We start from the raw sequence: 13,767 nt of genomic DNA, 5'->3' as shown, positions 1-13,767 counted from the left end.
TATACTTAGTTGCCAGTATGCATGTATTCATTTCTTGGCCTCACCAGATATTAGCTCCTTTAGTCGCCAGTTGCTTTTAGTTTCTTGGACACATCTTTTTTGTATAGCCAAGCTGTTTTTGTATGGGGTATATAGCTATTACTGTATTGTATCATAAATCAGATATCACTGGCTTTTCTAGGCATACCATATGGCACACAATTCATCAATTAGACTGTCTTATAGGGCCTTAAAACAACAATTCAGATATTAAAGTAAAATGGTCTTTGTAAAGAGGTGTCTTTGTTAGAAGGCGGTCTTTTTAAAGAGGTAACCACTAATTGAAATTACCTAAGTACCGTTCCATTCCACCATTCCATTCCATTCCACCATTCCAGTCCACCATTCAGTTCCATTGAATCCAGATGCCTGGAAGAGTGTATCCATGTGTTATGCTAATTTGCTCAAATCATTGCTTGCAGTATATTTACTGTGAATAGTGCAGTTTTAAATACTTTTGAACAAATTCATTTCTCATTGCTGACCATATTTGACATTACCACATGAATGCTTGCAGTATAGAAACTGTGGATAGTACTGCTTTAAATAAATTCATTTCTCATTGTTGACCATGTTATTTAGCTTCATAGCATGGATAATGCTAATATCTAATGCTATAAGTATTTAATTGTGGAATTTAAAATTGCTCTGTTCATATGGCATGAGCAGTTAATGCAGAAATTGTGTAACATGCATTGTGGGTGGGTACCGATGCTAACAATATATTTTCATGAAAAGACTGCATACTGTATAGAGGGAAACTTTGACAAATTTGCTACAAATTAGCCAACGTTTAACCCGCCAATTTCTTCTTTATAGCTAAAGAATTTGCCAATTCTCCAAATGCAATTTAGCTGGCTATTCGTCAAAGTTTAGCTATACACCCCACCAAAGTTTCCCTCTGTACAGTATAGAATGCAGAGAGGATTATTACTGGACATTGATGGATTTCTAGAATGATTGCTGGTATATATACATAGTTAATCTGTGGCAACTAAAATTGTGTAAGTGTATTTTGCATCTTGATTGCATTGTGACTTTAAACAAGTCAGATGACTCAAAACCTGATCTGGAAATCATTTGCTTAAGATTCACTTCCAAGCGTAGAGTAGCTAAAGCAGCATTGGGTGTCATCCTTGAACATAAATAAATATTATAATTGCCAAATATAGTAGTAATAATGTATAGGTTGCTTCTAACTTGGAAGAGATGTATATCTGCTTCAGTAATGAGTAAGAATATCCATTTGCAATTTAATGCAGAAGCATAAAACTTAAATGCCAGATATGTGCCAATCCATACATTACAAGCCTTAGGGTATTCTGCTGGTCTATTTATTCCACCCATTACAATGGCACCATGCATGTGCCTGGTAAAAAACTTCCACCTTAACTGCATGGTAACTTGAGAGGATGTCTAGTGTGTAAATAACACTTGTGGAGTTTGTAACCTCAGCCTTTTCATTTACATCCAATTACATGGAGTACAAGCCTTCAGTTGGTTGTGTGGTACTGGGAGGCCATGCATGCATAAGAAGTATAGCTACCATGTTATACATACATAATGGGTGGTACATATATACTACATAGTTTGTTTGTGTGGATGCATGGATGATGCATATAGTACAAAAGTGTAATTCATCACTTAACCACATGTGGCTTTCTTGCATGTCCTTTGCTAACAAGTGATAACGCTTTACAGTACAACATAATGGAGAAGAACTGGGTACTGAAGATAATAATCTGTGTTTTAATGCACAGTGCATCCATGTAAACAATATACTGACTTGACTATTTTTCCTATACTGCAAATACATTCTATATAATTATTGTGAGTGATGAGTACATGGTCTGTGTGCATTTCATATGTATAATATCTGTCATCCTACATGGTTTTTATTTGGTACATACAGCACATGAAAGCTCTCTAGTTTGTTCATATGGAGGACAAGGAAGTGATCCGGTACATCTTGCCTCTACTGGATAGAATGTTAGACCATCGTGGTCAGTTCCTGTTCCATAGACTGTTTTAAATTCTTTGTCGACGCAAGTGTATTGAGATCGATTATGACTCCAACGCTCAGCCATCAAATATCCATAATATTCTGTGGTCCATCCTGCAGGGCAAGTGTACCGAGCAGGGACCATGTAGACTGCAGAACGTTGACTGACATAGCATACAGCACAAACCACAACATGATCGTGAACAGACTTGCCAAAGATAAATGGATCTGTTTCATATTCTGCACCATGTATGTCTGCCACCAATCCTATCTTCCCATATTGTGTTCTAAGGTAGGTAGGATTTAAGGGTAAACATTGTGGATTACTGCCACCACCACTCTGTTTATAGTGTGATCCACCAGCCCTTCCACTATACACCAATTGAGCAGTTGATGGACACTGGTTATGTCCCCATCTTACATACACAGTACCTGCACTTGGACCTGGTGGTCCTGTTGCTCCTTGTAATCCTTGGTATCCAAGTTCTCCCTTTGCACCTTTTTGTCCTATAATTCCAGGTGGGCCAGTTGGTCCTGATATACCCTTTTCTCCTTTATTTCCCTTTATTCCTTGATATCCAGTTTCTCCCTTGGCACCTTTTTGTCCAATAATTCCTGGTGGACCAGTTAATCCTGGTGGACCGGTTAATCCTGGTGGCCAATTAATCCTGGTGGGCCAGTTGTTCCTGGTATACCATTCTCTCCTTTATCCCCTTTCGTTCCTTTATATCCAATTGCTCCTTTGAGTCCTCTTGGCCCAGGATCTCCCTTCTCTCCTCTACCTGGTGGTCCTATGGTTCCATGTTCTCCTTGAATACCTACAAATATTGAAAATGCCAAAAAGGGTACTTGACAAAATACATGATATGCTTGCAAGTAATCTTGCAAGTACGTAAACGGGTAAAGTTAATGTCAAATTCTTGTATCATGCTTCTACAATTAAACTTCTACAATTAAACAAAGTTTTCTTGATATATGGCCATGCTTGATGGAACTAGGAATTGTTTAGTTCCTGCTTAAAATATAGTATTACTCAAAAACCAGCCTCACTTTCTCTTCATGCCAACTTGGCAGTATTGGTTAGGCATAATCAAGCCTATAGAATGTCTTCATAGTGACACCAAATCCTTCCTAAATTTTTCATTTATTATGACTGAATGTCCTACTAACTGACTGACTGACTGACTGACTGACTGACTGACCGACGGACTGACTGACCGCTTGACTCACTAACTAACTAACTATAACTAATTAACTAACTAACTAACTTACTAACTAACTCTAACTTACTAACTAACTAACTAACTAATACTTTCAGCCAAGCATAATTCAACTATATAGTTAAAGCTATGAGCTTGATTTCTTCACTGTTTGATGTCGTTTTGACCTGGAATGTGCCTTTTTACTAACCACAGCAGCTACAATGCATGCACCATTGACTTAACTTTGTTTTATTTTGTATCCTGTTTCTCAGCAATTGTGTGTTCAGTCACCTCGATGTGTTATGTGATGGTACACCAGTCATAAACTATATCACACAAACTATGGAAAATTAGAAAGTTTACATTTGTGTAGGGATTACTGAAATAAAAAGTAATGAATCAAGGTACATCTGTATACTAGTGAACATTAATTTAACCCGTACTTCAGTCTATATGACTTCGGAATTAATGTGCAGCTGCACTTCCCTTGTTTTGTTACTTATTTATTTATTTCTATGATCCCTTTCACAAATTCAGAATTCCATACTCTTGTATATCTAAACATTTAAACTGTCAGCAAAAATAAATGGGACAAAACAGATCATGGTGCACACATTGTACTTATTGCCATAGGCACCTGTCGGACATCTAACAGTGAAACAGTCAATATGACTAACCTCTAATTCTCAGTGTTGGGAGTAACGCGTTACATAAGTAACGCGTTACGTAATATTATTACTTTTGTGGTGATTAAGTAATATAACAAAATCCGCTATAAAACTGGGTAATATAACTCAAGTTACTTTACTTACAAATGTAATGCATTACCTAAGTAATATAGTTACTGTAACGAGTCTAATATTATGTAATATTATTACTACAAGTAACGAAGTTACTAATCTCGTTAGTTATCCTCTGAGTAACGCCTAGCCACAACGAAGTAACGAAGCCTACTGAATGAAGCTTATTCACCAGCTTCTTACTTATAACCAAGATTTACACATTGTCCAACAACGCAATCATGTCATGTGATAAAGTGGTAGTTTCACACGTGACAGCTTAAGGCTGTGGACACAAAGTAATATAATATGTAATATTATTATAGTTACTTTATTTTATGGGTAATATGTAACTGTAACTAAATAGTTCAGTTGCAAGTAATATGTAATATGTAACTAGTTACTTTTATAAAGTAACTTGCCCAACACTGCTAATTCTTTAATATCAAGTTACCAGTGTTGGGAGTAATGCGTTACTTATGTAATGCGTTATGTAATATTATTACTTTTACTAAGTAATATAACGAAATACACTATAAAAACAAGTAATATAACTCAAGTTACTTTACTTACAAATGTAATGCATTACCTAAGTAATATAGTTACTGTAACGAGTCTAATATTATTACTACAAGTAATGAAGTCACTATTCTCGTTAGTAATTCACTGAGTAACGCCTAGCCATAACGAAGTATTGAAGCCTACTGAATGAAGCTTATTCACCAGCTTCTTACTTATAACCAAGATTTGCACATTGCCCAACAACGAAATCATACCACGTGATAAGGTGGTAGTTTCACATGTGACAGCTTAAGGCTGTGGACACAAAGTAATATAATATGTAATATTATTATAGTTACTTTATTTTATGGGTAATATGTAACTGTAACTAAATAGTTCAGTTACAAGTAATATGTAACCAGTTACTTGTAAAAAGTAACTTGCCCAACACTGCAAGTTACATACACTTGTCTACAGGCAGTAAGTTAGCCAGTCAGTCAGTCAGTCAGTCAGTCAGTCAGTCAGTCAGTCAGTCAGTCAGTCAGTCAGTCAGTCAGTCAGTCAGTCAGTCAGTCAGTCAGTCAGTCAGTCAGTCAGTCAGTCAGTCAGTCAGTCAGTCAGTCAGTCAGTCAGTCAGTCAGTCAGTCAGTCAGTCAGTCAGTCAGTCAGTCAGTCAGTCAGTCAGTCAGTCAGTCAGTCAGTCAGTCAGTCAGTCAGTCAGTCAGTCAGTCAGTCAGTCAGTCAGTCAGTCAGTCAGTCAGTCAGTCAATCAATCAGTCATTCAGGGAGAAATAAATATATTTTTGAATTTTGTAGCAAGATGTTCAAAATGTTTCAGGTCACACTAAAACACTTTTTTGGGCTTTTGTTATACTTAAAATATACTGCCTAGGTACCATGAAGATATTGTGAGGCTGGTTTGTAGTTAATATCTTTTTTGTGAGAAATTAAACTACAAACCTTCATTTCATAACTCAAGTACTTTGAAACTAACTGGCCGGGGTGGGGGTTGTTCACGTCACTATTCATGCACACATTGCTGTACACATAGAGAGCATTAGTTCACAAATTTTAGTGGGACTATATTATAATCACTCATTACGTACCTTTACTTCCTTTAATTCCATTGGTACCATTGTTCCCAGGAAGGCCTGTCTGTCCCTTCATTCCAGGGTCTCCAGTTTTACCTTTGTATTCACACATACGTACTTAGTTGTGTATACATGTCGATGTTTGAGCTAACCTTAGTCACCCTTTTCTCCTGGCCTACCTGGATAACCTATTGGACCTGGATAACCTGTTGGTCCAGGCCGTCCTGCTGGTCCAGGGTACCCAGGGTCACCTAAAATATTAAATAATGCAAGCTTCTTAATTTGTACTTAAAGTAAAAAGTACAATTAAAAGTCACATATATAATTAATTACATAGTGTAGAGTGTACACTATATAGCTAGTTGCTTATTAAAATATGGAAGTGGCAAATACACTAAAAGGCCAAGTACACATGCATTTACTCGCTCGCTCACTCATGCATACTGTAAGGAAAAGTTCAACATTATAATTATTGAAAATATTTATCTTTAAATTCTTAACATCATCATTTTAATTTTATTACAGCAAATTAAAACACAGTCTACTGTAGCTAGCAGAAGTGAAACAATGTCAAAGCTGAACTATCAAATACATTTACAAAGAGGTGGCCACTATACATAACTCAGAACACTGACAGTTCTGCTGAATCCAATTGATGCATAGTGGGACTTTGCTAGCCCTGCAAGCCCACAGCCCAAGCTGGCAATACAAAGTTCCTCATGATTTGATGTGAAGTGCAGTACAATCAGTGTTGGGAGTAATGTGTTACTTATGTAACGCGTTATGTAATAAGTTGTGGTAACAAAGTAATATAACGAAATACGCTATAAAAGCTGGTAATATAACTCAAGTTACTTTACTTACAAATGTAACACGTTACCTAAGTAATGAAGTTACTGTAACGAGTGTAATATTACTTAATATTATTATTTCTACAAGTAACAAAGTTACTAATCTCATTACTAATCCATTAAGTAACAAAAAAAAAAACACAACGAAGTAACAATGCCTACTGACTGAAGCTTATTCACCAGCTTCTTACTTATAACCAAGATTTGCACATTGTACAACAACGTAATCATGTCACGTGCATAAGGTGGTAGTCTCACTTAAGGCTGTGGACCGAAAGTAATGTTATGTAATATTATTATAGTAACTTTATTTTTTGGGTAATATGTAACTGTAACTAAATAGTTTAGTTGCAAGTAATATGTAATATGTAACGAATTATTTCAAAAGTAATTGCCTCAACACTGAATACAATTAACTGCCAGAACTAAATTCCCTTGTGGGTGGTGTCAACAATTAGTGAATTGCGCTTTGTAAGTGTATAAATTATTTTTCATTTATACTTTCATCAATGTAGCCAATTAATGGCTATATTTATGCATGGCATAGAGTCAAAACAGCCAAGCTGTGAAAACAGGACACAACCTTCAAAGTTTTAAAATCAAGGTGATGTGGCCAAGAAATGGCTACAATGATGCTAATGTTACAATCTTTAGCCAATTGATTATCATTAACATCATTGCAGCCATTTCTTGGCAACGTTTTTAGCAAAATACTGCGAACTTGGTAAGCTTTTAAATAAGTATGATAGAGGCACGAGATCAAGAGAAAACACAGTAAGATATGTGCATGCCGCTTATTCATTTTAATTAAGACACACAATAGTGTGTCATGCTGCCAAGAAAGCCGGCATGCCACACCATGAGTATATTTACAAGAAGAATGAAAATGCAATTTTCATGCATACGTAGCTCCCTTCTCAAATCAGAATCATTTTTGTACTGGAAATTCCCTCCATATTCAGCACTCCACATACCAAATTTGAACAAGATAGAGAAGTGAAATATGAGCCCTCAAATTTTGGCTTAATTTCTTCATATTTTGGGATCAGGGCACTAAGCAGTGTTGGGCAAGTTACTTTGTAAAAGTAACTAGTTACATATTACATATTACTTGCAACTGAACTATTTAGTTACAGTTACATATTACCCATAAAATAAAGTAACTGTAATAATATTACATATTATATTACTTTGTGTCCACAGCCTTAAGCTGTCACGTGTGAAACTACCACCTTATCACGTGACATGATTGCGCTGTTGGACAATATGCAAATTTTGGTTATAAGTAAGAAGCTGGTGAATAAGCTTCATTCAGTAGGCCTCGTTACTTCGCTGTGGCTAGGCATTACTCAGAGGATAACTAACGAGATTAGTAACTTCGTTACTTGTAGTAATAATATTACATAATATTAGACTCGTTACAGTAACTATATTACTTAGGTAACGCGTTACATTTGTAAGTAAAGTAGCTTGCGTTATATTACCTGTTTTCATAGCGTATTTCGTTATATTACTTTGTTACCACAAAAGTAATAATATTACGTAACGCGTTACATAAGTAGCGCGTTACTCCCAACACTGGCACTAAGATGATTCTTTTAACACACAAACATTAAATAGGTACACAATTTGACTTTCTTGAACTTTGGTGCACTTTATGAATGTATTGTGGCAAAATCATGTACCAAGTTTGGTGCAAATCTGATAAATAGAAACAGATTAAAATGGCCAACTTGTTGTCACACCTACAGGGTAAACCACTTATGGGAATAACTTAAAAATCAGTATGCATAAAGGTTAACCATCATAGCTCAAACCTTTTGCAGTTTAAAAGGAATTGCATCGACAACTATAGAGTTACAAGGCAAAAACTAAATAGCTGGGTCGAGATACTTTAATAGAACAGTCACTGTGGGATAAAAAAGATGCATGAAAAATGTTGAAAAGAACTTACCAGTGCTTGAACCAGGAACCTCCATACACTGAACACCTAAATCCTCAACCACTGAGTTGCTGCTATCGTGGCTGTTTACCTCACTTAATTTTTACTTCGTAAATGAAAATTCCAGTTAAAATCTAATTTTGTAGATCTACACAAATAGAAACCCTAGATTGTTCTATGTTTGTTCTATTAGAAATCCTTGAAAAGATGTGAGCTCTATTAGAGTATTACAAAAGTAATCAAATAAACACTGCAATACAATACCATTGTGACCTCTCTAGTATTCCATCGAATTGAAGCTGATATTAATACCCATTTGGTAACGGTAGTACACTACTATTAAGACCAACTCACACTGATCGTCATCATCATAGTCTCAGTGCTATGCTAGCAAAACTTGTGATAACAGACTGGAAATCGTATCCTAAAAGGTTTGCTTTGTTAAGAGTTGAGCAATTGCAATAATATTTATCATGATTTGTATGAACATTGAGATACTCCAATAGGAACTGCAAAATAAAATCCTAATAGACAAATAGTAGCTATACAATCATGCATTCCTAACTTGGAAGGAACTTTATACTGCCATAGCCATGAACAAGTTTATATCAATATTAATGGTTATTGCATAGATCCTTTGGCTTTGGATTGAATTGGTAGGTATTTTTCTGTATTGGTACAGAGCATGCACTAATTTAATTTGCCTTACATCATTGTCATCGTATATTCTGTAGATAAGAACAATGATTTGTGTAAAAATAGGCCTGGGTGAAAAAAGTAAAAGGTAGTGGCCATGAAATGGATGTTGATGATGCTAAATTTTAATAATAGTTTTGTGATTAATAAACTTTATTATCATAACACCATGAAATGGCTGCCACCTTTGATTTCAACCTTTTTCACCCAGGCTTTTGAAGGCTGCATGTCCTTTTTATATAGCTTAACCTCTTGCTTCTCATTTAGGCTTCTGTATGCATCAACAAAAATTTGCACACTAATGCTTTGCACGTGCTTTCCATTCCAACACATAGGTACATTAAAATTTATATGAAAATGTAGTAAAAGGTTTTAGATTTAGGCATATAGTGCACCAATGTTCATGCCATCTATATAAACTGTACCTATGGGTCCTCTTGGTCCCCTAATTCCAGGGTCTCCTATTGGTCCAGTGTTTCCTTTATCACCTTTAGTACCGTCAACTCCATCAACTCCAGGCATTCCTTGGTCTCCTTTTACTCCTTTCTCACCAGGAGGACCAACAGGACCATCAATTCCATCTTTACACTGACACTGTTCACCTGTCTGCCTTTTTACAGTGTTAAAGTCTGCCTTCACACTGTTCACCTTGCCTGCCTTTTTACAGTGTTAAGGAAAATAATATGATTATCACATACAGTATAGTAGTACTGTATAGTAGGGATCATGAAGATTTGTACTTTTCTTCCCAAAATCATCACCCAAAAACTAGACTCACAAATCCTTCATGACAGCTGTTATCCAAGTCCAAGGTGCTGAGTGACCCAAAATGTTTTAAACAAATTACATAGATTTTTATTTAGCTGAATTTTCTACTGACTGACTAAATAACTACCGATCGAACTAACTAACTAACTGCTAACTAACTAACTAACTAACTAACTAACTAACTAACTAACTAACTAACTAACTAACTAACTAACTAGCTATAGCTAACAAACAAACTAACTAACTAACTTACTAACCAACTAACTAACCAACTGACTAACCAACTGACTAACCAACTAACTAACTAACTAGCTAATTAACTATAAGTAACCAATTAACTAGCTAGCTAACTAACTAACTAACTATAACTAGTTAATTAACTAACTAACTAATTAACCAACTAACTAGCCAACTACGCAACTAGTTAACCAACTAACTAGCTAACTATGCAACTAGTTAACCAACTAACTAGCTAACTATGCAACTAGTTAACTAGCTAACTATGCAACTAGTTAACCAACTAACTAGCTAACTATGCAACTAGTTAACTAGCTAACTACACAACTAGTTAACCAACTAACTAGCTAACTATGCAACTAGTTAACTAACTAACTAGCTAACTATGCAACTAGTTAACCAACTAACTAGCTAACTATGCAACTAGTTAACTAACTAACCAGCTAACTATGCAACTAGTTAACTAACTAACTAGCTAACTACACAACTAGTTAACCAACCAACTAGCTAACTATGCAACTAGTTAACTAACTAACTAGCTAACTATACAACTAGTTAACTAGCTAATTGATGCCTTCAACCAAGCACAATTCTAATGCTGCAACTTTGATTTGATTTCATGTACTGAGACATTCCTTTTTGCCAACTGCAGCAGCTACAATGCATGCATGCACCATGGAATAATATATGTCTCTACTACCGGGTAAAAGTTTGTTCGCTGGTAGAACATAATTACGGCCTCTTGTATTGACTATCATGTTTATAACAGGAATCTCCGTAGTTCCTGGATTGATTGCAGAGGCACTTCTCATACTGCTCTTTGTTTGAAATGCCGTGCAAATACAGTAGCAGTATGCAAAAGCTCATAACAAAGTTGAATAGCCCTTTTGCTTCCCAATAATTAATGCTAAGGGGTTAAATGTTCAGATATGAAATATTGATTCCTGGCATCTTTGACGTGATATGCGTGAGTTCACCAGTCATAAATTATGTTACAAAAAAGTAAACAAACAAGTATGTAGCTAAAGGAAAATTGTAACTGAATTTTGGAAAATCACCCATATGGGCGCAAGTGAAATAATAAGAATTTTCATGTTTAGTGGGTTGCTTATAAAAGCAGGGAACAGTTTTGAAAATATTTCAAGAATTTTCTTGTAATTTAAGGTATTGAGAATGGCTTAAAGCCATCAACAAGTAGATTGCACTATAAAGTTTGTGATATGATCATTAAATATTTTAGGTGTCAAATGTACCCATATGGGTGATTTTCCAAAATTCAGTCACAATTAGGTTCTTAAGGTAGATATCATAAAGTAATGAATCGAGGGGGGATAATCTATACCTGTACATGTATAGACATTCTAAAGTTATGTGACTGATCATGACGAATTAAATATGTACTAGAATAGCTGCAGGTGTACCTTGTTTCATTACATTAATTTTAACCTCTATGATCCCTACTTAAATTTAAACATCCTATATAGTACTTGACTAGAGTTGTATATGCATGGTCACATTATACCCCTAACATATATACCTCTATTGCTTGGCATAATTTTAAGGAGATAGATTGAGTTAAACTTGAGGAGTTATGAATAGTAATTTAGAAAGGTCATGAGACCCTTTACTAGATCGCAATGTACCCAAGATTTGGTAGAGGCACCAGGTACAGTATGCTTCTTGCATCCCACAAGTCAAAGATAACCACATGCACATCCCCAGTCTACCGACGAAGGCATGCTGTGGGGCATGCGCCTAGTTAACAATTTCAGTAAACTTGGTGCTTGCCCACAGCCGGCCAAAGGGTGCACACCTGGTTTAATAACTATCATTTTATTAATGTCTTATAGAGCTGTACCGATATGGGATTTTGGCATGTACCGATATCCGATATGGTTACCACCAAAAGAAACCGATAACCGATAGTCGATCCGATATTTGCATTACAAACAAAAGTCATAGTTAATCTATGTGAAAGTGTACAGTTACTGTACCTATACTCTACAACAACATGTGGATATATTCATTGCTCACTCTATGCCTGTGGTAATAGTGGCTTGGTGTGCAATCCAGACAATTAGGCACCCACAAACATTTTTATGCATACTCCCATGGAGCCTTAAACGGATATTTCTGCATTACTCCGCATTTTATTGGCTTGTGTGAAGGCTGGTACAGTAGGTTTTCTTGTGACTGTTCTTTTATTACAAAAGTACTATATATAACTGCTTCATTTATTTAAGACTGATAAGCTTTCCAGCAACAAACACTAGAATAGCGTGTATTTGTATGGCTTCTCGTAGCGTAGCGCTTGCTGTCCAGTGAACAATAAGCCAGTGACTGCTACTGAACAGCCACATGGATAACGTAGAAAACCAATATTATAATCCGTTTATGTGCAAACTATTGCTGTATAAATATCGGTAGTGATATCGGTCCTCGTACTGTTCTGTACCGATGCCGATATTAATAAAAATTGCCATATCAGTGGCCGATATTTTGGCAGATCCGATTATCGGTACAGCTCTAATGTCTTAGAGTTATTACTAGATTATTATTGGGGTTACAGGTAACAAGGCAAAAGCCTGTAAAAACCTGATCTAAACATACTACAAAAATCAATATCATATTATTGGTGGTCATAATAAATCTATCTATATACGTGTGTCCTAAACCAATCATCTGAAGTAATAGCTAGATGCTTCAGTTCCACTTTTAAGATTTACCAATGGAACTTTACTGGAGAGTGAAATAGCTATTTGCTATGAAAATATTGGGTAGCTACAGCTATACCACCAGAGTAGAATCCCCCATTTTTAAAAGTTTGGATCCACCCCTGCACACAACCATGTGCCTTGATATAATATTCACTGATATGTTAACTCACCTGAACTTGGTCCTGTAACTTTACCAACAGTTCCCTATCATACTCTACTTGTTGTTGTAGCAGATATAGTGATGGCTGGAAGTACCAAGTCACACCAAACAGTAACACTACACTAACTAGTGATAATACTAGGCTGGCTCCCAACACACTATCTCTTTTGTTGGCAGTCATTTTATAACAAAGTAGGTGAGAAAACAACTACATGTATAGCATATATACCATGTATAGCATAGGCGGCGGAAAGGGGGGGGGCTAGGGGGCTAAAGCCCCCCCTCAGAATGATATCACACCGAAATTATCTTTCTTGGAGTGGGACTGAAAACCGTGATAAAGATCGAGATACTCTAATAGAGCAGTCACTCTAATAAAGTAGTCAGTGTGTAGCAAGCTATGAAAGGATTTTTATGTAGTTTATCAGCTAGAAATGGTAGCTAGTGAGGTGAAAAGCTCTTGTCAGTTGGTTGCGACCTTTTTTTTTTTTTTTTTTTTTTTTTTGGTCTCACCTTATCAAACTATAGAAATAAGTCTGGGTCAGCCCAGCCCCCCCTCATATCAACTACTTCCTCCGCCGCTGATGTATAGTTTATCAGTGTTTGGAGTAACGCGTTACATAATTACGTAATATTATTACTTTTGTGGTAACTAAGTAATATAACGAAATACGCTAGAAAAACGGGTAATATAACTCGATTTACTTTACTTACAAATGTAACGCGTTACCTAAGTAATATAGTTACTGTAACGAGTCTAACATTACGTAATATTATTACTA

At 35.9% G+C, this 13,767-nt stretch overlaps 2 protein-coding genes across 2 annotated transcripts; both read right to left on the bottom strand.

Moving 5' to 3' along the window:
• Positions 1-1,773: 1,773 nt before the first annotated feature.
• On the bottom strand, positions 1,774-5,726 carry LOC136239864 (short-chain collagen C4-like). The gene is made up of 3 exons (XM_066030613.1): positions 5,630-5,726; positions 2,799-2,859; positions 1,774-2,745 (listed from the first exon to the last, which is right to left on the bottom strand). The coding sequence occupies exons 1-3, from the start codon at positions 5,724-5,726 to the stop codon at positions 1,935-1,937; spliced, it is 969 nt and encodes a 322-aa protein (XP_065886685.1). The 3' UTR covers positions 1,774-1,934.
• Positions 2,610-13,172, bottom strand: LOC136241913 (pulmonary surfactant-associated protein D-like). The gene is made up of 5 exons (XM_066033301.1): positions 12,996-13,172; positions 9,529-9,760; positions 5,767-5,865; positions 5,630-5,710; positions 2,610-2,859 (listed from the first exon to the last, which is right to left on the bottom strand). Exons 1-3 carry the CDS (start codon positions 13,164-13,166, stop codon positions 5,768-5,770), a joined length of 501 nt encoding a protein of 166 aa, XP_065889373.1. The 5' UTR covers positions 13,167-13,172; the 3' UTR covers positions 2,610-2,859; positions 5,630-5,710; position 5,767.
• Positions 13,173-13,767: the final 595 nt, after the last annotated feature.

Source organism: Dysidea avara, chromosome 12, assembly GCF_963678975.1.
Source record: "Dysidea avara chromosome 12, odDysAvar1.4, whole genome shotgun sequence".
In the NCBI taxonomy this organism is placed as follows: domain Eukaryota; kingdom Metazoa; phylum Porifera; class Demospongiae; order Dictyoceratida; family Dysideidae; genus Dysidea; species Dysidea avara.
This window is presented reverse-complemented; position numbering and strand designations above follow the sequence as displayed.